The following is a 25,120-nucleotide window of genomic DNA, read 5'->3' as shown; positions in this document are numbered from 1 at the left end:
GGAAGGGGAGGGGACATTTGGCCCATTGACTTGCCCAAAGCTTTCAGAGAGAAGGGGTGGAGCTACTGCCCTGCCTCTGCTCCTCGTTCTAGAATATTTTCTAACACCTCTCGCCCAGAACTTAATTGAATATCTGACGCAATTCCGCAAGATTTTATTTCTGGGTTTCCGAGATTACACACACACACACACACACACAAAATATGGATCATATACCATTTATAGTGCTGGTAGGCTTCTTGTTGGCCACTGTATCGCAGGGTTGAGCTCAATTCAGAATTTTGCTCCTTCAACACACGAGTTGAAACTAAAATTGTATTGGCCACACCCCACAGGATGTAGAATTTGAACTTGAGTTTGAGTGACAGCAAGTAGAATTGAATTCAGTGCAATTCAAAGAAACACAATGCTGATGTCTCAAGGTTTGAGGGTGCAATGGACATGCTGACTGCAGGAATGTCCACCAGAGCTGTTGCCAGATCATTTAATGTTAATGTCTCTACCATAAGCTGCCTCCAATTATGTTTTAATGAATTTAGCAAAACGTCCAACCGGCTTTACGACCGCCGACCACGTGTATGGCGTTGTGTGGGCAAGCGGTTTGCTGATGTCAACGTTGTGAACAGAGTGCCCCATGGTGGCGGTGGGGTTATGGTATGGGCAGGCATAAGCTACGGACGACGTACACAATTGCATTTTATCGATGGTAATTGGAATGCACAGAGATACCGTGACGAGATCCTGAGGCCCAATGTCGTGCCGTTCATCCACCGCCATCACCTCATGTTTTAGCATGATAATGCACGGCCCCATGTCGAAACGATCTGTACACATTTCCTGGACGTTGAAAATGTCCCAGTTCTTCCATGGCCTGTATACTCACCAGACGTGTCACCAATTGACCATGTTTGGATGCTCTGGATCAACGTGTTCCAGTTCCCGCCAATATCCAGAAACTTCGCACAGCCATTGAAGCAGAGTGCGACAACATTCCATAGGCCACAAACAATAGACTGATCAACTCTACTCTGCATGATGCAAATAGTGGTCACACCTGATACAGACTGGTTTTCTGATCCACAACCTAACTTTTTTTAAGGTGTCTGACCATCTGTATTCCCAGTCATGTAAAATCCATAGATCAGGGCCTAATTAATTAATTTAAAATTACTGATTTCTATATATGAACTCTAACTCAGTAAAATCTGTGAAAATTTTGTGTTCATATTTTTTCCATTATGTACAGTATAATAAAATTTGCATACAGGTTATGCTTTCCTTGATCATACATTTTAAGAGTTTGTCCTGAAAATCAATTGTTTCAACAATACTTTATATACAGTACCAGTCAAACGTTTGGACACACCAACTCATTCCAGGGTTTTTCTTTATTTTTACTATTTTCTACATTGTAGAATAATAGTGACAACATCAATACTATGAAATAACACATATGGAATCATGTAGTAATTATTAAAGTGTTAAACCAATCAAAATATATTTTATATTTGAGATTCTTCAAAGTAGCCACCCTTTGCCTTGATGACAACTTTGCACACTCTCCGCATTCTCTCAACCAGCTTCATGAGGTAGTCACCTGGAATGCATTTCAATTAACAGGTGTGCCTTGTCAGAAGTTAATCTGTGGCATTTCTTTCCTTCTTAATGTGTTTGAGCCAATTAGTTGTGTTGTCACATGGTATGAGTATTATACAGAAGATAGCCCTATTTGGTAAAAGACCAAGTCCATATTATGGCAAGAACAGCTCAAACAAGCAAAGAGCCACGTCAGTCAGTCCAGAAAATGCTAAGAACTTTGGTCGTTTCTTCATGTGCAGTCGCAAAAACCATCAAGCGTTATGATAAAACTGGCTCTCATGAGGACCGCCACAGGAAAGGAAGACCCAGAGTTACCTATGCTGCAGAGGATAAGTTCATTAAAGTTCCCAGCCACAGAAATTGCAGCCCAAATAAATGCCTCACAGAGTTCAAGTAACAGACGCATTTCAACATCAACTGTTCAGATGAGACTGTGTGAATCAGGCCTTCATGGTTGAATTGCTGCAAAGAAACCACTACTAAAGGACACCAATAAGAAGAAGAGACTTGCTTGGGCCATGAAACTTGAGCAATGGACATTAGACCAGTGGAAGTCTGTTCTTTGGTCTGATGAGTCTCAATTTGAGATTTTTGGTTCCAACCGCCGTGTCTTTGTGAGATGCAGAGCAGGTGAATGGATGATCTCTATATGTGTGGTTCCCACTGTGAAGCATGGAGGAGGAGGAGTGATGGTGTGTGGGGGTGCTTTGCTGGTGACACTGTCAGTGATTTATTTAGAATTCAAGGCACACTTAACCAGCATGGCTAGCACAGTATACTGCAGCGATACGCCATCCCATCTGGTTTGCGCTTATTGGTACTATAATTTGTTTTTTAACAGGACAATCACCCAAAACACACCTCTAGGCCGTGTAAGGGCTATTTGACCAAGAAGGAGAGTGATGGAGTGCTGCATCAGATAACCTGGCTTCCACAATCAACCGACCTCAATCAAATTGAGATGGTTTGGGATGAGTTGGACCACAGAGTGAAGGAAAAGCATTCAACAAGTGCTCAGCATATGTGGGAACTCCTTCAAGACTGTTGGAAAAGCATTCCAGGTGAAGCTAGATGAGAGAATGCCAAGAGTGTGCAAAGCTGTCATCAAGGCAAATGGTGGCTACTTTGAAGAATCAAAAATCTAAAATATATTTTGATTTGTTTAAAACTTTTTGTGTTACTACATGATTCCATTTGTGTTATTTCACAGTTTTGATGTCTTCACAAGTTTTTTACTATGTAGAAAATAGAAAAATAACTAAATGTACACAATGTATTTTTGGATAGACTACACCGAATATATACTAGAAGAGGCATCTTCATTTAATTTCAATTACATTTCCTTTAATTCTAATTCGAATTGCAATTCTGTACCCTGTTATCTACTTCAATTCAAATGAAATTCAATTAAAATAATTTCATTGGAATTTATTAGGCAATTCTCAATTAAATTCTGAATTGAGCCTAAACTGCTATATGCTTGCTGGCTGGATTAGGATTCAGAGAGTAGACTGGGTCACTCACACCCATTATGAATAAAGGACAACTAAAATATTCCATTCATTCGGACACAGCTGAAAAGTATTAAAAAGACAAAACATTTACTCATATATTTTTTTGGAAGCCGTTATTTCCTCCGACAATGCTATGAAATCTGGAGTGTTCTAGTCCTGTCAACAATACAGCTGGTCTGGTTCTGATACTGCCGTCTTACTGTAGGCTTCACTACCCTCTGCCTGTCTCTTCATAACGGACTATTTCTTCTGTCGGAGGAGATTGTTTTACTGCCTGTAACGTTGACGACAATAGAAGTGAGAGACAGAAAGACTGAAGTGTGGGAGTGGAGCTGAGAACCACTCATTTGTTCACCAATTCGTCAATATGACAAAGATGCCTCTACTGCTATAAACGAACAGGCATGTTGCTAAGTACAAAAGTGAATTCCAAAAGCCCATGTTCATTTAATATAGTGTAAGTAGCAACACATTTCCTAGTAATAGTTTCATAAAAGTTGCATTCGTTTTCAGTTAATCATTTTATATGATTCATTATGCTGTTCCAAATCCATATGCCTTGAATACTCACAATAATAAAGAATTTGGCAGATAAGTTATTAACATTTATTAACTACATTACACATTGTTAATACATTCAGAGACAAATCGGCTCTACGAAAAGATAAATAAATAAATACACGACTAAAGACAGACAAAGAATCGTAAAACATGTGTGCTCACACATTCTAGTGTACTGTAAATACAGTTGAAGTCGGACGTTTACATACGCCTTAGCCAAATGCATTTAAACTCCATTTTCCCACAATTGCTGACATTTAACCCGAGTAAAAAATCCCTGTCTTAGGTCAGTTTGGATCACCACTTTATTTTAAGAATGAGAAATGTCAGAATAATAGTAGAGAGAATGATTTATTTCAGCTTTTATTTCTTTCATTGCATTCCCAGTGGGTCAGAAGTTTACATACACTCAATTAGTATTTGGTAGCATTGCCTTTAAATTGGTTAAGTTGGGTCAAACGTTTCAGGTTGCCTTCCACAAGCTTCCCACAATAAGTTGGGTGAATTTTGGCCATTCTTCCTGACAGAGCTGGTGTAACTGAGTCAGGTTTGTAGGCCTCCTTGCTTGCACACGCTTTTTCAGTTCTGCCCACAATGGGATTGAGGTCAGGGTTTTGTGATGGCCACTCCAATACCTTGACTTTGTTGTCCTTAAGCCATTTTGCCACAACTTTGGAAGTATGCTTGGGGTCATTGTCCATTTGGAAGAACCATTTGCGACCAAGCCCTAACTTCCTTACTGATGTCTTGACATGTTGCTTCAATATATCCACATAATTTTCTTTCCTTATGATGCCATCTATTTTGTGCAGTGCACCAGTCCCTCCTGCAGCAAAGCACCCCCACAACATGATGCTGACACCCCCGGGATTCACGGTTGTGATGGTGTTCTTCGGCTTGCAAGCCTCCCCCGTTTTCCTCCAAACATAACGATGGTCATTATGGCCAAACAGTTCTATTTTTGTTTCATCAGACCACAGGACTTTTCTCCAAAAAGTACGATCTTTGTCCCCATGTGCAGTTGCAACCCATAGTCTGGCTTTTTCATGGCGGTTTTGGAGCAGTGGCTTCTTCCTTGCTGAGTGGCCTTTCAGGTTATGTCGATATAGGACACGTTTTACTGTGGATATAGATACTTTTGTACCTGTTTCCTCCAGCATCTTCACAAGGTCCATTGCTGTTGTTCTGGAATTGATTTGCCCTTTTTACACCAAAGTACGTTAATCTCTAGGAGACAAAGAGGCACTGAGTCTCCTTCCTGAGCGGTATGACGGCTGCGTGGTCCCATGGTGTTTATACTTGTGTACTATTGTTTGTACAGATAAACGTGGTACTTTCAGGCGTTTGGAAATTGCTCCCAAGGATGAACCAGGCTTGTGGAGGTCTATAATTATTTTTCTGAGGTCTTGGCTGATTTATTTTGATTGTCCCATGATGTCAAACAAAGAGGCCCTGAGTTTGAAGGTAGGCCTTGAAATACATCCACAGGTACACCTCCAAATGACTCAAATGATATCAATTAGCCTATCAGAAGCGTCTAAAGCCATGACATCATTTTCTGGAATTTTCCAAGATGTTTAAAGCCACAGTCAACTTCATGTATGTAAACTTCTGACCCACTGGAATTGTGACACATTGAATTATAAGTGAAATAATCTGTCTGTAAACAATTGTTGCAAAAATTACTTGCACAAAGTAGATGTCCTAACCGACTTGCCAAAACTATAGTTTGTTAACAAGAAATTTGTGGAGTGTTTGAAAAATGAGTTTTAATGACTCCAACCTAAGTGTACGTAAACTTTCGACTTCAACTGTACATACATACATTAAAAAACATATCGACATCATACAATCAAAATCCTTTTCATATAACAGACAGGAAGATTCCTCTGTCCAACATCTGCAGGTTTAAAGACATAGGGAACAACCTGAGAAACTGTTTAAAGAAGAGAGAGAGTGGGAGAAAGAAAAAGGTGGTTGTGGTAGAATGACAGAACTTCATTCATCATCCAACTACTTTTCAGATAAAGCATTGCGTCATACCGTAGATTTTTTTCTTCTGTGCTCAGTACATAGACTTGGAATCACTGGCCACTCTAATAACGGAAACACTAGTCACTTTAATAATGTTTACATCCTGCTTTACTCATCTCATATGTATATACTGTATTCTATTCTACTGTATTTTAGTCAATGCCACTCCAACATTGCTCAATCTACTATTTATATATTTCTTAATTCCATTCTTTTACTTTTAGATTTGTTGTGTGTATTGTTGTGAATTGTTAGATATTACTGCACTGTTGAGCTACGAACACACAATTCGCTACACCCGCAATACCAACTGCTAAATATGTCTATGCGGCCAATAAAATATTATTTGATTTGTGTCAGAAGAACATTAGGGTTTAGTTTATTAGGGCATGCAAAGGGTAATGTTTTACAATGTTTCGCAGTGTAAAACTAAAATGCGCCTTTCTTATTGGCCAAGGTCGAGGTACTCCCCCTTGTTTCAGTCCGTTTATCTCCATCTGGTGCCTAATGAACACAACCCAGCTTTTTTTGTGGAGGTAGGAAAAGTCACCAACGTAAAAGTCACCAAGTTTCATAATAATGTCATCAAGTATGTGTTTGTTTTGCGTTATCATCAAGTGAGCGATTAATCTAAATTACAGAGGGGGATGGCGGTTGTTCAGCTGGAGTCATGGCATCATTAAGTAAAAAACCTCTAGCATCATTACATCTGAGTTGGCTGTCGTCAGTCTGATTTAACACTGTCATCTATCAACCCAGCATGGTGATCATAAAACTCCCTCCCAAGGTGAGGATGGGTTTAGTAAAGGTCGTTTTGGGGCCTTGTTGATTTTTTAGCTCTTGGAGCACCACTGGTAGCCATTGTCTCCTGTTTAAAAACCAATGACATCAATTCTAATCTTAAAAGGTCAAGTACTACTATCGAGCCCAGATTATTTCTCCTCGTGGATTCACAGACATCATTCATCGAGTGAAGAAAGAGGGTGCGAGAAGGAACAGCGAGAGAGCGAAAGAGGGAAAGGGCAATAGGGAGAGAGAGAAGATGGAGGGATAGAGAAAGACTAAAAGAGAAATTCACACCATAAAAAAAAACGTTATAAAAAAACATCACTCGTCTATAAGGCTAGATGGGCTGCTCATCTTCACTCTCCTCCTCCACTTGCTGCTTTGCGACAGGCCGGAGGGCGGTGAGGGGAGAGGAGAAGGCGGCGAGGGGGATGGAGAGAGCAACGGTGAGGGGCATGGAGAGGGGCGAGGTGAGGGGGATGGAGAGGGGCAAGGAGTGGGGTAGTGAGGGGCTACTGTTGCTACTGCTGCTCCCCGTTCCGCTGCTGCTACTACTACTGCTGCTGTTCACCTCTGCCACCTCCCGCCTCGTGCCCTCGATCCACACCTCCATCTCCTCCTGTGTCGGGGGAGGTGGCGGGGCAGTGGCATGGGGGAAGATGGGAGCCTGGGAGAGAGGGGAGGAGGGGGTGGTCGGGGAGGAGGGAGCGGAGGTTGCCTGGGGTTTGGATGACTTTCGGCTGGTGTTGCTGAAGCTGGCCAGAGGGGGACGTAGCCGGACCCCGCTACGGGTGGAGCCCTCGATGGCCTTTTGCAGCTGGGAGAGAATGGGGTAGTGGGAACAAGGAAAGGGAGGGGATACATTAGAAGAACACAACATTGAATTACGTGAAAATAGCATGATGAGTAGACTCATAAGGCAATTTGACTCAACTCTTACTAAACTGTCAGGTTCCGTCACAAGCAAAAGATAATGAAATACTGTGAAACAGCAATAGAGAAAGAGATAAAAGAAAGAGAAAAGGACGTTTTCTTACCTCTTTAAGTGCAACAACACCCACCAGTTTTCCGATACTGGTGACATAGGCATGACTCAGGCCCAGTAATGAGAAGAGAGTGTGGGTCTGGGACAGGCAGAAAAGGTCAGACGTCAAATTAGGCCGCAACATTTTGGTATGGCTTCTGTTCTAAGCAAATCCACTATCGTTCGTATTTCCATGTGTCTAGACATGATGTCAGATACTATATCTCCAAATTGGTATGAATTGGCAGCACTTGAACCAACCTTGTGTAATGATGTCCTCTCCACTAGCTGGAAAGGGGAGGGATCTATTCGGATCTGATCAATTTCCATTGGCTTGTCCATCTCAGCCTCCTCCCATTCTTTGATCTGCTCCAGCCAATCAAACACAATGTCAAGAAACGCAACACTGTAATTGGCTAAAAACACTCTGAAACGCAACCTTCAATGTCAACTGCCTCCATAAGAGATGTATGGATGTTGACACTTTTTAACCCTCTTATGTGTTTCAACATGTTAACCCAGACCCTTTTGAAGGCGGCGAGGGGGATGGCTTTTGACAAGGGTAGCCTAGTGGTTAGAGCATTGGACTAGTAACCGGAAGGTTGCAAGTTCAAATCCCCGAGCTGACAAGGTACAAATCTGTCGTTCTGCCCCTGAACAGGCAGTTAACCCACTGTTCCTAGGCATTGAAAATAAGAATTTGTTCTTAACTGACTTGCCTAGTTAAATAAAGGTAAAAAAATAAAAAAAATAAAAGTACAAAAGTGTTGGAAAATGTACAAGGCAGCCTACTCTAATCATTTGGCATGGCATCAGGGGAAGTAAAGTTCTTGGGGCTCAACTGAAGTGGACCTGAATGAGATCAGTTACCTCTTCTGGTGTCATCGTATCGGACAGGAGAGGGTTGGCGCAAGGCTCCTGATGAGAGAGAGAGAGAAAATAGAGGTAAGATAAGATCAAATAAAATAAGACACTTCCCGAGTAACGTCATGCACACATTTTTAGTTGCCCCCACTATCTTTGAAGAGTTTCAAGATGAGGTGACGAGAGTCTCTACACTTCTGCTTTCCATAACATAGCTGATGGCGGCTGTTCTTGAAACCAATAACTCATATTTGTCTCCTCAAAATATATAGAATGATTTGGTTGAATGCAGTGTCAAGAATAACATGTTTTGTGTGGGCTGCATGTTCATCGATGTACTCTTGTTGATTTCTGAAGCCAGGCGTTTGTGTGAAATATAACAATAACTTTTCATTATGAAATAGTCATGAGTTTGGGGTGCGCAATGCAAACCAAAGGCTGGCCTACCCAGTAGAAAACTGCACAACTACGACAGGTGACAACATATTCAAATCCTCATTGAATAGGGAGATACAGTAGGTTGACCAAAAGGTGCACATTCAAACCCTGTACTTACAAGTACATCCTTGAGTATCATTAACATGCATTGTTTTTCATATTTGCAGTATAAAATGGTAATATGAAAAGCCAACCAGCCATACCAGGGAAATAATAACCATAAGTCATATGTTGATTAACATAAAGAACTAAGGGAGGGAATATGTTTGACTATGCACACACTCGGAACAATCTCCATTTGCAATTCATGTGAATTCATGTCGCACGCAATTAGATAAGGGAGTGTGTGTACGTAGAGACCAGAGCTCAGTAATGAGATTCATCCCACGCAAATGTAATGGCTAAATATTTATATTTCCCATCTTGAAATATGGTTTTACAATCAAACCGCCAAGGATAGAAGATACAGTTGAAGTTGGAAGTTTACATACACTTAGGTTGGAGTCATTAAAACTCATTTTTCAACCACTCCACAAATGTCTTGTCAACAAACTATAGTTTTGGCAAGTCATTTAGGACATCTACTTTGTCCATGACACAGTCACAGTCATTTTTCCAACAATTGATTACAGACAGATTATTTCACTTATAGTTCACTGTATCACAATTCCAGTGGGTCAGAAGTTTACATAAACTAAGTTGACATTGCCTTTAAAAAGCTTGGAAAGCTCTATCATGATGATGTCATGGCTTTAGAAGCTTCTGATAGGCTAATTGACATCATTTGAGTCAATTGGAGGTGTACCTGTGGATGTATTTCAAGGCCTACCTTCAAACACAGTGCCTCTTTGCTTGACGTCATGGGACAGTCTGGTTCATCCTTGGGAGCAATTTCCAAACGCATGAAGGTACCACGTTTATCTGGACAATCAATTGTACGCAAGTATAAACACTATGGGACCATGCAGCCGTCATACTGCTCAGGAAGGAGACACTTTCTGTGGATGAACGTACTTTGGTGTGAAAAGTGCAAATCAATCCCAGAACAACAGCAAAGGACCTTGTGAAGATGCTGGAGGAAACAGGTACAAAAGTATATATATCCACAGTAAAACGAGTCCTATATCGACATAACCTGAAAGGCCACTCAGCAAGGAAGAAGCCCCTGCTCCAAAACCGCCATGAAAAAGCCACACTACGGTTTGCAACTGCACACGGGGACAAAGATTGTACTTTCTGGAGAAAAGTCCTGTGGTCTGATGAAACAAAAATAGAACCGTTTGGCCATAATGACCATCGTTATGTTTGGAGGAAAAAGGGGGAGGCTTGCAAGCCAAAGAACACCATCCCAACCGTGAAGCACGGGGGTGGCAGCATCATGTAGTGGGGGTGCTTTGCTGCAGGAGGGACTGGTGCACTTCACAAAATAGATGGCATCATGAGGAAAGAAAATTATGTGGATATATTGAAGCAACATCTCAAGACATCAGTAAGGAAGTTAGAGTTTGGTCGCAAATGGGTCTTCCAAATGGACAATGACCCCAAGCATACTTCCAAAGTTGTGGCAAAATGGCTTAAGGACAACAAAGTCAAGGTATTGGAGTGGCCATCACAAAGCCTTGACCTCAATCCCATAGAAAATTTGTGGGCAGAACTGAAAAAGCGTGTGTGAGCAAGGAGGCCTACAAACCTGACTCAGTTACTCCAGCTCTGTCAGGAGGAATGGGCCAAAATTCACCCAACTTATTGTGGGAAGCTTGTGGAAGGCAACCTGAAACGTTTATCCAAGTTAAACCATTTAAAGGCAATGCTACCAAATACTAATTGAGTGTATGTAAACTTCTGACCCACTGGGAATGCGATGAAAGAAATTAAAGCTGAAATAAATCATTCTCTCTACTATTATTCTGACATTTCACATTCTTAAAATAAAGTGGTGATCCTAACTGACCTAAGACAGGGACTTTTTACTGGGATTAAATGTCAGCAATTGTGAAAAACTGAGTTTAAATGTATTTGTCAAAGTTGTATGTAAACGTCCAACTTCAACTGTATCTACATCTCAACAGCTCATTACCCCGTCATTTATTTGCTGCTCAATTCTCTTTATTTGCTGCACCAGAAATACTTTAGTGATCATTAGGAAGATATTGGTGTGTACACGGCAGTGCTGAGCGATTAGTGCTTTGAGGTTGGTTGGGTTTTTTGTCCGTGCTACAGGCGACAATACCAGTCCACTAATACATGACGAGTAAAGGCCAAGAGCGCTACTTTGGTTAAGTTTTTTTTTAAATACATTTTTTGTATTTATTATTATTATTAGAACTGTTTTAATTCAGATTTTTCACAGTGCGGTGCAGCACCTTCAGCACCCTTACTTCCTGTGTCAATGGTTGCACCTCCTTTTGCCCTCAGAACAGCCTCAATTCGTTGGGGGTATGGACTCTACAAGGTGTCACAAGCATTCCACAGGGATGCTGGCCCATATTGACCCCAATGCTTCCCACAGTTGTGTCAGTTGTGTTGGCTGGATGTCCTTTGGGTGGTGGACCATTCTTGATACACACGGGAGACTGTGAAAAACCCCAGCAGCGTTGCAGTTCTTGACACACTCAAACTGGTGCGTCTGACTGCTACTGCCATACCCAGTTCAAAGGCACTTCAATCCTTTGTCTTGCCCATTCACACATACACAATCCATGTCTCAAAATACTCCTTTAAACCTGTCTCAGTATGGTCAGTCTATGTCATGGAAAGAGAATGCCTTGTACACAGTGTATATTACATTTGTACTATTTGATTACTTTATTTCATTCCAAGCCACCATCTCATCTCTATAGAGCTGCTGCCTATGCCGTCTGACAAAATCACAATTTTAGTAGCCTAGTTCTTCAAAGTAAATAAGGCATATTTTTATGACTGCTGAATACAAACTATGAATCACTTAGATTATGTATTTTCAGGTCGAGATACCTCACAAAGTACCTGCTCTCTATCCCTCTCGATAGCGAGTTCTTCTGTCTCTTCTCTCCCTCTTTGTGTCTGCACCACACAGACTGGACAAGTAGGTGCACAACGGATTATGATCATTGTAGTCAATTATCATGTTTAATGTGCCAGACTAAGTAGAATATTCGCCTGTTGGAAACTACAACTCCCTACTACATCGCACAGTTCCGGGCTTGATCTGATTTATCTCCAGAGAAAATGTGCATTGAGCTCACGAAAGTAAAAAGAAAATGGAAATCAAATAATTGAACCGACGTTGGTCAATTAGTTGTTTAAAAAAACAAACAAGAAAACTGACATGTTGGTTAATTGCCCAGCACTAACGTTGAGTCACAGGAACAGACACAGACATTCTGTACACACACAGTTTTAGACTACCTGTGACTGTCCCTCTGCCTGTCTGTCTCGAGAGGTGAAGATATTCCGTAGAGTTCTCCTAACAGACTGAAGATGGCCCTTTTCTGAAAAGGACAGATGATAGAAGTTGTGATGGACGAAGGTCAAAGTCCTCTACAAAGGTGTCTTGATGTTAAGATTGATAACAAAATAATTCTAAGCTGTATAATAATATGAATATACAATAAGATGCATAATAATATGAATATACAATAAGCTGCATAATAATATGAATATACAATAAGCTGCATAATAATATGAATATACAATAAGCTGTATAATAATATGAATATACAATAAGCTGTATAATAATAGATGACACTGTTGCCAGGCACCCATAGAAGCATTGTTCCACGCAGATGGTTCAACTCACCAGGAGCTGTGTGATTGGACAAGGGCTCCTGTGGTTTAGGAGATGGCAGGGGGCCATTGCTCTCTTCCTGAACTGGGGTACTCTGGGAAATTTAACAAAACAGTAAATTCATCACGTTGACAGCTTAAATAATTGCACAATACAAGTTCCTTGCAGCAAGGCGCTTCAGTAAGTGTTTTCCAGCTTGTTCCTGTAGATGAACACTTTCTGGTTCCAGGTAGAACCTTGTCACCGAACAAGGAATCCTTTTAGTACCCTTCGAAAAACCTATCTGTGTATGCGACTAGGGCTGTGGCGGTCACAAAATTCAGCCGGGTGATTGTCAAGAAAATGACTGCCCGGTCTCACAGTAATTGACCGTTAATCAACATAAACGCATTCAGCATCTCCTGGCTTCCACCCAGACTACAAGTCACTGATGCAGACCTTTGGAACATCTACATTTTAAAAAGTCTAATAAATCCATGTAATATAGCCTACACCTTCACAATAAATCCATTATTTATTTTAGACTGGTCTAAAGAAACATGATATGAAGAAAATGTAGTCTATTTCAGAAGAACAAAATAACATACTCTGAGTTGTCCTTATGTTCGGTCCTGATCTGGCTGTGTCATATTTAGCTGTTGACTGCCTTCATGACTCGTAACCGCGAGTGTGGCGGTAATACGGTCACCATAACAACCCTATAGGCGACCAATAAACTTTGATTTGATTGATTTTCTAAGAGTGTGTTTTTGATTCCTTATGAACATTTCCCCTTGGTCTCTCTGACACACCTTATCTCCACTCTCCTCATCATCTTCATCCACAAAGGCAAAGGATTCCCAGCTGTCTTTGGCATACTGGTTCTGTTCCTGCAAACGCTGTTCCTGCCTGAGGATCCGCCTCTCTGCAGAGAGCCACCAATCACAGAGAGCGTGGAGCTCTGACCGCTCGATGGAGCCCAAAAGGATCATAGAGTCTACAGGAAGAGTCACATGATGATGAACCACTCAAGAAATGAAGACACTGAAATGTATCCTCACGTTCACAAAAAATGCATACATTTTTACCTGTTGAATCCACTAGTGGTATCGTTTTGAGAGAAGTGGAATCCAGGAGGTGTATCAACTCCCTGTAGGTGGACTGTAATGAGAGAAACTTCACTTTCCTAACCATGATGTCCTCCACAAAGATGTTATACTGGCTGTAAGTCAGAAGGAAATGCCAATCATTAATTCATGCTCAACACTTGTGTACTACGGGTGTGTTTATGTTGAAGAATCAAGCATGCTGAGGCGGCCATATTGACTCAAACAACTCATTCTTTTAGCATGAGACCCTCAATGCAACTGGGCCCCCTTAGAGCCAACATGTCACCTTGGTTGCAGCTTCTCTTTGCACACCTGATGTGTCCAAAGCCCAGCTCAGGGAGGTAAGGCAGTTTCTTGATCTGGATGATGGAGTCGTAGAGCGAGGGCTGCAGGCCCTGGGCCACCATGTTAGCCAGGATCACGGCCACCATCATGGGCAGGATGTGGGAGATCTGGCCCGTCAGCTCAAAGCAGATAACCGCCGTGGACACCGTGTGGGTCACCGCCCCGGTCAGTGCCGCCGCTCCTGGGAGTGAGGAGGGAGAAGAGGAAGGAAATAGAAGACAGAGGAAGGGAGAGAGGGATGGGCAGAAAGAGAAAAGGAGAGAAAACAGGCATTTGCAGGTGGAAGGGATGTGTAGATGGATGATCCATAAGAGAGGGGGATATTTAAAAAAATGGGGGGTGATGGGTGGATGGCAAAAGATGGGAGGGATTAATGGGAAGAGGCAACACACTACTCATAGTTTGTGGACAAGTACAGGAGGGATGGCAGGAGGGAAAGAAGGGATGAGGAATGGGGTGAAGAACAAGGGATGAGGGGTGAGGAAGAGAAACATTATATCAGGGACCCAGGGTTGGTAATGATGTACAGGACGGCATGTGGGAATAGCAAAGGAAGAAAGAGTAAAAGGGATGGAATGAAAGGAGCAGAGGAAAAGAGGGGGGTTTGTAGGGTGAGAGAGGGAAGATGAAGGAGATTAATGGTAGCGTATAGGTTTATGGTCACCGAGACAGCAGAGGACAGGAGAGGGGGAACAGACAGTGACATTTCACTGTCACACCAAAGGGGGATGACGGGCAGGCACTGACTGAGACAGGGAGAGGAGGAGGTGGAAAGGGAGACTAACCAATGACTGCGTACCCTCCTGGGATGATGCGATACAAGATTCCATCAAACAGAATCCCATCGGGGAAGAGGGCAGCCATGATCTCCCCCACGAGCCGGCCAAAAGAGGCTCCTGGGGGGACGGTGGATATGGGAGGCGGAATGTCATGTTTACTTTGCATGTTGGCTATATGATGTTTAGACCCCCCCCCCGGCCTCCTCCGCCACCCTCCTAAGCACCCATCTATCTATGTGGCTCACTAGTAATTTTCCACTCTTTGGTAATACACGACATCGCATCCTTGAAGGTACACTGATTAAAAACAACCCAGAATGCTTTACTTCATGATTACTCATGAAGCTTTATACAATAGTCATGTACTGTAAGCTTTTGGGTCACTCTCTCTGTCAATTTATATGAACAAAGAAATATAAAAAATGGATATGGAATTTGTGTTCATATTACAACTAATAACATATGATAATCTTGTGCTTCTGTTTACCGAGTATGAAGACAGGCATGAAGGCTCCAGAAGGGATGGGCATCGTGGTCGAAACAGCAGACATCCAAAACTGGGACATGGATGGAATTCAATTAGTAACTGAGGAGAGTTAATGCATCTTAGCACTTCTACAAAAGTATAGAGGATTTGGCTCTAAAGTTTTTTTTTCAAATACTAGACTACATTCCCGACTAGTCTAATTCGGTGACATTTCTCCAATCCAATAATACCATTGTGACAAGATACACATCACTATCTCCTCGATGGGAAATACTAATCCTACTGATGCTAACACTCACAGTATTGCACTCTTATCCTCCAGTACATTCAGTGGAAATCTCTAGGCAACTATGTCGAGTTTGATACTGATGGAGTGCTAAGGATTACATCTCCACCACAGTCTCTCTGAAGGAGATTCTACTGAGATGAGTGACTCAACCAGGAGTCTGCCATTGTACTGAGTGGCGCTATGTGCAACGTGTGACCATACTGACAAGCCCTACGGGGTGGAAAAGAAACAGGGAGGAGGGAGCAGGGGAATGAGGAAGGGTACCTTCATGACGAAGAAGAGGAGGAGGATGACAAAGACGCTGACGTCGGGGTGCAGCCAGGCAGAGGAGCGCCCCAGGCTGGGGGGAGGGGGGGAGCCCCAGATTTTGGTCCAGGTGAAGTTGTCAAACAGGGAGTTGATGCATTCTCTTGGCATCAGCTGGCGGTGGCATGAAAGAAGGGAAAGGAAGATGGAAAAGTAATGGCAAGAACTCACCCCACGGATGCACAATTGGCCTAGCGTCGTCCAGGTTAGGGAGGGTTTGGCCGGTAGGGATATCCTTGTCTCATCGCGCACCAGCGACTCCTGTGGCGGGCCGGGCGCAGTGCACACTAACCAAGGTCGCCAGGTGCACGGTGTTTCCTCCGACACATTGGTGCGGCTGGCTTCCGGGTTGGATGCGCACTGTGTTAAGAAGCAGTGCGGCTTGGTTGGGTTGTGTTTCGGAGGACGCATGACTTTCGACCTTCGTCTCTCCCGAGCCCGTACGGGAGTTGCAGCGATGAGACAAGATAGTAACTACTAATAATTGGATACTACGAAATTGTGGAGAAAAGGGGGGTACAAATTAAAATAAAATAAAAATAGTGTTAATGAAAAATAGTGTTAAAAAGTGTTTATGAAAAATAGGGTTAAAAAGTGTTAATGAAAAAGTGTTAAAAACAGTAAAGGTTCAATTGTGTTAAAATGTGTAATGAATAGTTTAACATATACAGTACCAGTCATAAGTTTGGACACACCTACTCATTCCAAGGTTTGTCTTTATTTTTACTATTTTTTACATTGTAGAATAATAGTGAAGACATCAAAACTATGGAATCATGTCGTAATTAAAGTGTTAAACAAATCAAAATATATTTTATATTTGAGATTCTTCATAGTAGACACCATTTTCCTTGATGACACTCTTGGCATTTTCTCAACCAGCTTCATGAGGTAGTCACCTGGAATGTATTTCAATTAACAGGTGTGCCTTGTTAAAAGTTCATTTGTGGCATTTCTTTCCTTCTTAATGCGTTTGAGCCAATCAGTTGTGTTGTGACAAGGTAGGGGTGGTACACAGAAGATAGCTCTGTTTGGTAAAAGACCAAGTCCATTTTATTGAAAGAAAAGCTCAAAATAAGCAAAGAGATACTTTAAAACATGAAGGTCAGTCAATCCGGAAAATTTCTAAAACGTTTAAAGTTTCTTCAAGTGCGGTCGCAAAAACCATCAAGGGCTATGACGAAACTGGCTCTCGTGAGGACCGCCACAGGAAAGGAAGACCCAGATTTACCTCTGCTGCAGAGGATAAGTTCATTGGAGCTACCAGCCTCAGAAATTGCAACCCAATTTCTTTTCCACCCCGTAGCGTTTGTCAGTATAGTCACACATTGCACAGAGCGCCACAAAGTAGCAGACACATCTCAACATCAACTGTTTAGAGGAGACTGCGTGAAGCAAGCCATCATAGTTGAATTGCTGCAAAGAAACCATTAGTCAAGGACTCCAATAAGAAGAGGAGACTTTCTTGCGCCAAGAAACACGAGCAATGGACATTAGACCGGTGTAAATCTGTCCTTTGGTCTGATGAGTCCAACTTTGAGATTTTTGGTTCCAACCGCCATGTCTTTGTGAGACGCAGAGTAGGTGAATGGATGACCTCCGCATGTGTGGTTCCCCCCGTGAGGCATGGAGGAAAATGTGTGATGGTGTGGGGTGTGCTTTGCTGGTGACACTGTCTGTGATTGATTTAGAATTCAAGGCACACTTAACCAGCATGGCTACCACAGCATTCTGTAGCGATACGCCATCCCATCTGGTTTGCACTTAGTGGGACTATCATTTGTTTTTCAACAGGACAATGACCTAAACACACCTCAAGGCAGTGTAAGCGTTATTTGACCAAGAAGGAGAGTGATGGAGTGCTGCATCACCCGACATCAACCCAATTGAGATGGTTTGGGATGAGTTGGACCGCAGTGTGAAGGAAAAGCAGACAACAAGTATGTGGGAACTACTTCAAGACTGTTGGAAAAGTATTCCTTGCGAAGCTGGTTGAGAGAATGCCAAGAGTGTTTAAATCTGTCATCAAGGCATAGGGTGGCTACTTTGAAGAATCTCAAATATATTTTGATTTGTTTAACAGTTTTTTGGTTACTACATATGTGTTATTTCATAGTTTATGTCTTCACTATTATTCTACAATGTAGAAAAATAGTAAAAATAAAGAAAAACCCTGGAATGAATAGGTGTGTCTAAACTTTTGACTGGTACTGTATATATAAATATCAAATCATATTTTGACAAAACCAACTGTACTGTAGTCAGAACTCGTTCAAAATACTGCAGATGAAGATTGCTTTGTGTGGAAATATGTCAACCTGTAGGCCTATTCAATATAGTTCCAAAAGAGAGGTTTTGAAATAATTGCCAATACTGTACTGTGAGCATAATGGTCTGTTTTGGAACCACCTCTGCATTTTAACATGGTAGAAATGGGGCACAAGTTCCATCTTTAAAAGGTGCTAAACATTGTAGCTTGAGGGTGAAGATCCCACTGCACACAGGTGTTTTTTAAACACCTAATTCGCACTAACTATGCAGGCTATTTTAAGGGGTCTCAAAACACAAGATTAACCTAGGGCATTTTTCTGAATGGCTGGGCAAAGAGGCTTCTTCAATTAATATCCAGCTAATACTGAACATCTAGATTACACAGTCCAGGTTTAACCTGGGTGCCAACTCCTTGTAGAATTCTCTTGAGACCAGAAACAGACTGCTACTAGCGGCCAGCCCACTGGGCACAGACGTGAGTGCAGAGTCTAGTTTTGATTTACATTTGGTTGAGTTGTCAACTAACGTGAATTCAACAAAAAAAATGTATGTTAAAAGTTGGGTGACAAAAACGACGTGAATTACTTTCTTTCAAATCCAATCAGTTTTCCACGTTGATTTGTTTTCCACGTTGATTCAATGTCATCACATAGAATGTTTGGGTTGAAATGACGTGGAAACCATGTTGAGTCAAATATATTTGTGCCTAGTGGGTATTTTTAGTTATGAGAAAGCCACAAAATTCCCAATTTACATGTTTTGGTAAATAGTTATACTCGTTAGATGATCCTATGAATGTTGTTCTGCAGTGACGCTTTTCATGATTGAGAAAAGTAGATAACAGTCGCATTTAAGCTAAACAAAACAATATTGGTAACACTTTATAATAACTTATGCTTATTCATCAAAGTGTTATGAAGTGTTACTAACATGTTTTCAAGTCCCAATAAACAGGGACTTCTACAGAGCATATTCATAGTGAGAGATGAAACAAAAATTGGCAAATACAATTATATTTGAACTCTGACCTCTCCAGCCATGAACTGTCCAAATCCAGGGGGAAAGGTCAAGCTGGCTATCACTAAGGTCACAACACCGGGGAAAATCAGTCGGCTGGGGAAAGAAAAGGGATTAAAAACTCTATGTTCCAACCCTATGTCCCTGTGGTTCTCTGTAGCTCTGCTAGTAGAGCACGCTTCGGCACTTGCAACGCCAGGATAGTGGGTTCGATTCCTGGGACCACCCTTGCGTAAAATGTATGCACACATGACTGTAAATAGCTTTGGATAAAAATGTCTGCCAAGTGGCATACAGTGCCTTCAAAAAGTATTCACACCCTGTTACTTTTTCCACATTTTGTCGTGTTACAGCCTGAATTTAAAATGGATTTCATTTAGATTTTGTGCCACTGATCTACACACAATACCCAGCAGTGTAAAAGTGGAATTCTGTTTTTAGAATTTTTTACAAATTAATAAAACATGAAAAGCTGAAATGTCTTAAGACAGTAAATATTCAACCCCTTTGTTTTGGCAAGCCTAAATAACGTTAGGAGTAAAAATTTGCTTAACAAGTCAAAAAATAAGTTGCATGGACTAATTCTCTGTGCAATAATGGTGTTTAACAAAATTGTTTTATGACTACCTCATCTCTGTACCCTACACATACAATCATCTGTAATGTCCCTTAGTCGAGCAATGAATTTCAAGCACAGATTCTACGACAAAAGACCAGGGAGGTTTTCCAATGCCTCGCAAAGAAGGACACCTATTGGAAGATAACACAAAAAAAAACAGACACTGAGTATCCCTTTGAGCATGGAGAAATGATTATTTACACTTTTGGATGGTGTATCAATACACCCAGTCACTACAAAGATACAGGTGGAGGCTCCTCAGAGGGGGAAGAGGAGGACCCTCCTCCTCAGTGAATTTCATAAAAAACAAACATTTTAAAACCTTTAAAAACGTTATATCCTTTTTAGATAAAACTAATGCTAAATTTAATCACACGCCGCTAAAAGAAAACAGGTATAAACATACCGGAATTTGTCCAATAGAAACTCATATTTGCAACTGTTGGACTAATGATTACACCCTATACCAGCTAGATGCAGGCAAGAGTGGTAGGTGGTATTGACTGTGTCACTGTCTGTCCATGTGTCACTGTCTATCACCTCAAACGTCTCTCTCGACCTGTGTGCACTTACGTTGAAAACTTTCATTCATAGACTAGGTTGCAGCAACCTCATGATGGGTACAGGGGAAATTTGAGTATCATGTAGTAGCCTAAACCTATCACTGTTACATGGAACTGGGTGAATAGAATATCAATGACAGTCATCCAATACGCTGTAATAGAAAATAAGGCCATGCTCATGAGAAGAACATTTTTCTTTGTCCTCCCTCATCTTAAATGGCACTGACGGCCACTGAAAGATACAGGCGTCCTTCCTAACTCAATTGATGGAGAGGAAGGAAACCGCTCCGGGATTTCACCATGAAGCCAAATGGGGATTTTAAACCAGTTACAGAGTTTAATGACTGTGATAGGAGAAAACTGAGGATGTATCAACAACATGATAGTTACTCCACAATGCTAACCTAAATGACTGAAGGAATCGAAGGAAGACTGTACATAATAAAAATATTGCAAAACATGCATCCTGTTTGCAATAAGGCACTAAAGTAATATTGCAAAAAATGTGGCAAAGCAATTCACTTTCTGTCCTGAATACAAAGAGTTATGTTGGGGGCAAATCCAACACAACACATCACTGAGTACCACTCTTCATAAGTTCAAGCATGGTGGTGGCTGCATCATGTTATGGGTATGCTTGTCATCAGCAAGCACTAGTGAGTTTTTTAGGATAAAAAGAAAAAGAATAGAGCTAAGCACAGGCAAGGTCCTAGAGGAAAACCTGGTTCGGTATGCTTTTTTCCCCAAAAGACACTGGGAGACAAATCCTCCTTTCAGCAGGACAATAATCTAAAACACAAGGCTAAATGTACACTGGAGTTACTTACCAAGACGGCATCAAATGTTCCTGAGTGGCCTAGTTACAGTGTGGACATAAATTGGCTTGAAAATCTATGGCAAGACTTGAAAATGGATGTCTAGCACTGATCAACAACCAACTAGACCAGAGCTTGGAGTTTAAAAAAATAAATAATGGGCCAATATTGTACAATCCAGCTTTGCAAAGCTCTTAGAGAGACTATAATCGCTGCTAACTGTGATTCTAACATGTATTAACTGAGGGGGTTGAATACTTATCTAACCAAACTATATATTAGTGCTTTACTTTCTAAGCATTTTTCTTCCACTTTGAGTAGTTTGTGTAGATTGTTGACAAAAAAAGACAATTAAATCAATTTTAATCCCACTTTGCTACACAACAAAATGGCGAATAAGACACGGGGTGTGAATACTTTACGATGGCACTATATAATCCTCTCAACATAACTGCACACTTTGCCATAATACCCTCTTCACAAATGTCCTGTTTCTCCTGCTATAAGATAACTTCCCTCTTTCTCCCAGTAGGACAGGCCTAAGAACAAGCACCAATTTAACACTCTCAAAGCTGACAATATAATTACATCCTCCTGGTCTCTGTTGGTCTAATTCCAGTGCTCCCATCCATCATCTTCCCCACAGTGTAACTATGTTCAGCTCTGACAAAAGCAGCTGCACTGGTTGCTGCTAAATCATTCATTTCTATTGGAGCGAGAGTGTAACTAGTTTATTTTTCAGAGACCACTAATTGCTTATAGATGGATCGATCAATGTCTGGATGATGGTTTGATTGTCTGTTCTTGTAAAACGCACCAGTCGGCAACACTAATTTGTTTGGAGAAAGACAATGGATGATTCTATTCTATTCTATTCCATTCTACTAAGCTTCCTAGCTTGATCCTCCCCAATTCAGGTTTGCATTTTCCTCATGTGTCTCATCAAAATACATCACCCCCGTCCCTTTAACTCACTGTCTGGTGAGGAAGCGTGTCATGGCGTTGGGTTTCCTCATGAACAGCACCACCTGGCGGTTCAGCCAGACGAAGAAGGCCCCCAGGAAGCCGCAGGAGATCCTGCAGTGACAACCACCAGCACCTTTACCTCACTCACTCTCAAGGTTCAAATAAGAACACGAGACGGTACCTTTTCTGAATAATATACAGTATGTGTGTCTGCTTCAGATGTAAGTTTAGTTGGTGTCGATCTAGCCTGTAATATCGTTTTTTTCTAGATCTGTAATCTAGGAAGCTGAAGCAAGCACACTGGCAAGCAAAACCATACACGCCATCTCCATTCTTAAAATAACTACCAATGTAAGAGCTTTATGGCACATAGAATGAGGTTAGGCATTCATGTTGGGTTATGACAACGAACTACACACAGTGTGGTCACCGTGCCCTCACCACGCTCCTGGGGGCTCTCGACCCTTTCTCTCACCCGATGATGGCAAATGCAGGCAGCTCCTGGAGGTCAAAGGGGAAGTCCATGCGGAACTTGGTGCGGAAGAGAGCAGTGATGGTGACTATGGAGGACGAAAAGACAGGGGGTGCAGGGAAATAGAGAGTCTTAGAACTTATACACGAACATTATACTATTTATCATGTATAGTTCCACAGAAATTCACATCCCTTCACATTTTCCACATTTTGTTGTGTCACAGCCTGCATTTTTAAACGGACTGAATATAGATTTCTTGTCACTGGCCCACACGCAATACCTCCTCGTGCATGTAGTTCATGGACCCACCTGCATCTTTGTTGAACACGGAGAGCACTCTGAATATGAAGGCACTGAAGGTGGCGGCGAAATAGCCTCTCCAGTAGTTCCTCACAGCAAAGTAAGTGGACGTCACCTCGATACTGAACAGCACCCCTGGTGGAGCGGAAGGATCAAAGCAAGAGAGAGGTCAAATATCAGTCAGACGTCATATCAGAAGATGTGGCACATAGTTCAACTCCAGATCGCATATTGCATTTTGAAGACTTGCCATGACGACCTGTCACAAATACACATAACCGAGGCCATTTCAACACCGTGCCTATATTGATTGTCAGACACATGACAATTGCTTGAGCTGATTTTGTAGCTTGCTTTATACTAGATAAATGGAAGGTGAATCGAAAAGGAAAACAGTGTTGTACCTCCAAGAGGGGTACCGAAACAGCAACCCACCCCAACCGCACAGCCAACTGTAAGGATGTCTGTGTAGCAGTATGGGCTCTACTGACACACAGAGAGACGGTGACAGAGAGAGGGCAGCAGAGATGTAGAGCGGAAGGGACAGACAGACAGATAGAGGGAAAGGGGCAAGGGGATCCCATACAAGTAGACAAGGAACCGAGGGAGGAAAAGAGAACCTCATTGGAAAAACATCTAAAAGTATAATGCGAAGTGATCTGACAAAACTGTAATGTCCGTGTTCTCAGTGTTGGTCAAGTAACTGCTCACCTGATGGACTCCCGAGAAGAACGTCATACACTTGCTCAGCACAGCAGCACAGATGCTGGCGATATGAACAAATGGGCCCTTGGGAAGAAAAAGTGGAAGACAAGGGGGCAGAAACAAGGAAACTTGTAGTGGCTTTTTAGATAGCTGTAATCAGGGAATCAGATGTGAGTGTGTGTAACCCACCTCTTTCCCTACTGGCATCCCACTGCCCAGACCTGCAGTCAGACCAATGACCTTGGCAGTAAAAGCCCTGACAGTCAGATACTCCTTCAACACGACCCCTCTGAGAATGGTCTTCAGCTCAGGAATACCAGAGCCTGAGAGAGAAAGACAGAGAGAGAGAGAGAGAGAGAGAGAGAGAGAGAGAGAGAGAGAGATAGAGAGAGAGAGACAGAGAGAGAGAGATATATATATATATATATATATATAGAGAGAGAGAGAGATACAGAGAGAGACAGAGAGAGAGAGAGAGAGAGACAGAGAGAGAGAGAGAGAGAGAGAGAGAGAGAGAGAGAGAGAGAGAGAGAGAGAGAGAGAGAGAGAGAGAGAGAGAGAGAGAGAGAGAGAGAGAGAGAGAGACAGAGAGAGACAGAGAGAGAGAGAGAGAGAGAGACAGAGAGAGAGAGAGAGAGAGAGAGACAGAGAGAGAGCAAGAGATAGCGAGACAGACAGACAGACAGACAGACAGACAGGGTGGGGAGGTGAAAAGAGGTCAGGGAAGAGGTAGAATTACAAAATTGTTGTTTTACAGGAAAACCAAATATATGTTTGTCTCAGAACGACAAGGAAAGGTCATAGCTCTAGATAGACAGTGAGGTCATCAGTGTGTGAGGACAGGGCTAGGTAGGTACACAAGCAGAGAGGGGAGAAGATCAATGGATAACGGACTGTGGGTAACAGGTCATTAGGGGTGGCGGGTGATGGGGAAAGTAAGCAGTAAGCATTGAGTGAGTGAGTACACACCGATGGCTTGTGGGGCGACCAGGTGGCAGAAGAAGGAGGCGAACATGATGAGCGCCATGGGATAGCTGACCCAAGCCAGGTACTGGAGCAGGACATTACCCCTCAGCTCCCAGTGAATCCACTTATACACTGACAGGGGGGAGTGGGATTGAGGGGAGGGGTGAAAGTGAGGCATGTGAAGGGATGTGAGAAAAAGCAGGAAGGTAGAGGAGCAGGTGGGCAAAACAGAAAGGGGAAGGAAGGATGAAGGGAAATAGGGAGGAGGGGGAGGAGGAAATGAGGGGAAGACACAGAACAAGGGGTGAAGATGAGGGAAGAGGATGGAGGATAAGGTAAGGGGGTGAGAAGAGAGGAGAAAGGGAAGTTGGTTATGACAGGGCAGACACTGACACAGACAGTTACAAAGAAAATACACTAAGATGCCCTATTTCTTGGATGAACTGTCAATCCATCTGGACTGACAGATGTCCTTTCCCTTTGTAGATGTTTCTCTTGCCATTAGTAATATTCTGTGAGAGAGGCACTGACTTGCTTAGTTTC

The 25,120-nt window shown here is 42.2% G+C and overlaps 1 protein-coding gene across 1 annotated transcript in view; it reads right to left on the bottom strand.

Annotated features, from left to right (window-relative positions):
- Nucleotides 1–5,943: 5,943 nt before the first annotated feature.
- Nucleotides 5,944–25,120, bottom strand: part of LOC112229846 (chloride channel protein 1-like) — a 36,515-nt gene continuing 17,338 nt past the window's right edge. Inside the window, exons 4-23 of the mRNA XM_042310530.1 lie at nt 24,581–24,709; nt 23,801–23,934; nt 23,618–23,695; nt 23,311–23,389; nt 22,916–23,041; nt 22,607–22,691; nt 22,141–22,242; nt 19,180–19,264; nt 15,839–15,994; nt 15,286–15,355; nt 14,805–14,915; nt 13,987–14,200; nt 13,654–13,787; nt 13,378–13,562; nt 12,599–12,680; nt 12,208–12,290; nt 8,389–8,436; nt 7,780–7,884; nt 7,532–7,618; nt 5,944–7,311 (exon numbers count right to left, since the gene is read on the bottom strand). Coding sequence (XP_042166464.1) covers nt 6,832–7,311; nt 7,532–7,618; nt 7,780–7,884; nt 8,389–8,436; nt 12,208–12,290; nt 12,599–12,680; nt 13,378–13,562; nt 13,654–13,787; nt 13,987–14,200; nt 14,805–14,915; nt 15,286–15,355; nt 15,839–15,994; nt 19,180–19,264; nt 22,141–22,242; nt 22,607–22,691; nt 22,916–23,041; nt 23,311–23,389; nt 23,618–23,695; nt 23,801–23,934; nt 24,581–24,709 — 2,573 coding nt within the window. The 3' untranslated portion in view covers nt 5,944–6,831. The remainder of the gene's footprint in view (nt 7,312–7,531; nt 7,619–7,779; nt 7,885–8,388; nt 8,437–12,207; nt 12,291–12,598; nt 12,681–13,377; nt 13,563–13,653; nt 13,788–13,986; nt 14,201–14,804; nt 14,916–15,285; nt 15,356–15,838; nt 15,995–19,179; nt 19,265–22,140; nt 22,243–22,606; nt 22,692–22,915; nt 23,042–23,310; nt 23,390–23,617; nt 23,696–23,800; nt 23,935–24,580; nt 24,710–25,120) is intronic.

This window comes from Oncorhynchus tshawytscha, linkage group LG31, assembly GCF_018296145.1.
Source record: "Oncorhynchus tshawytscha isolate Ot180627B linkage group LG31, Otsh_v2.0, whole genome shotgun sequence".
NCBI classification, from domain to species: domain Eukaryota; kingdom Metazoa; phylum Chordata; class Actinopteri; order Salmoniformes; family Salmonidae; genus Oncorhynchus; species Oncorhynchus tshawytscha.
The sequence above is the reverse complement of the archived record's forward strand: the minus strand, read 5'-3'. Positions and strand labels throughout refer to the sequence as shown.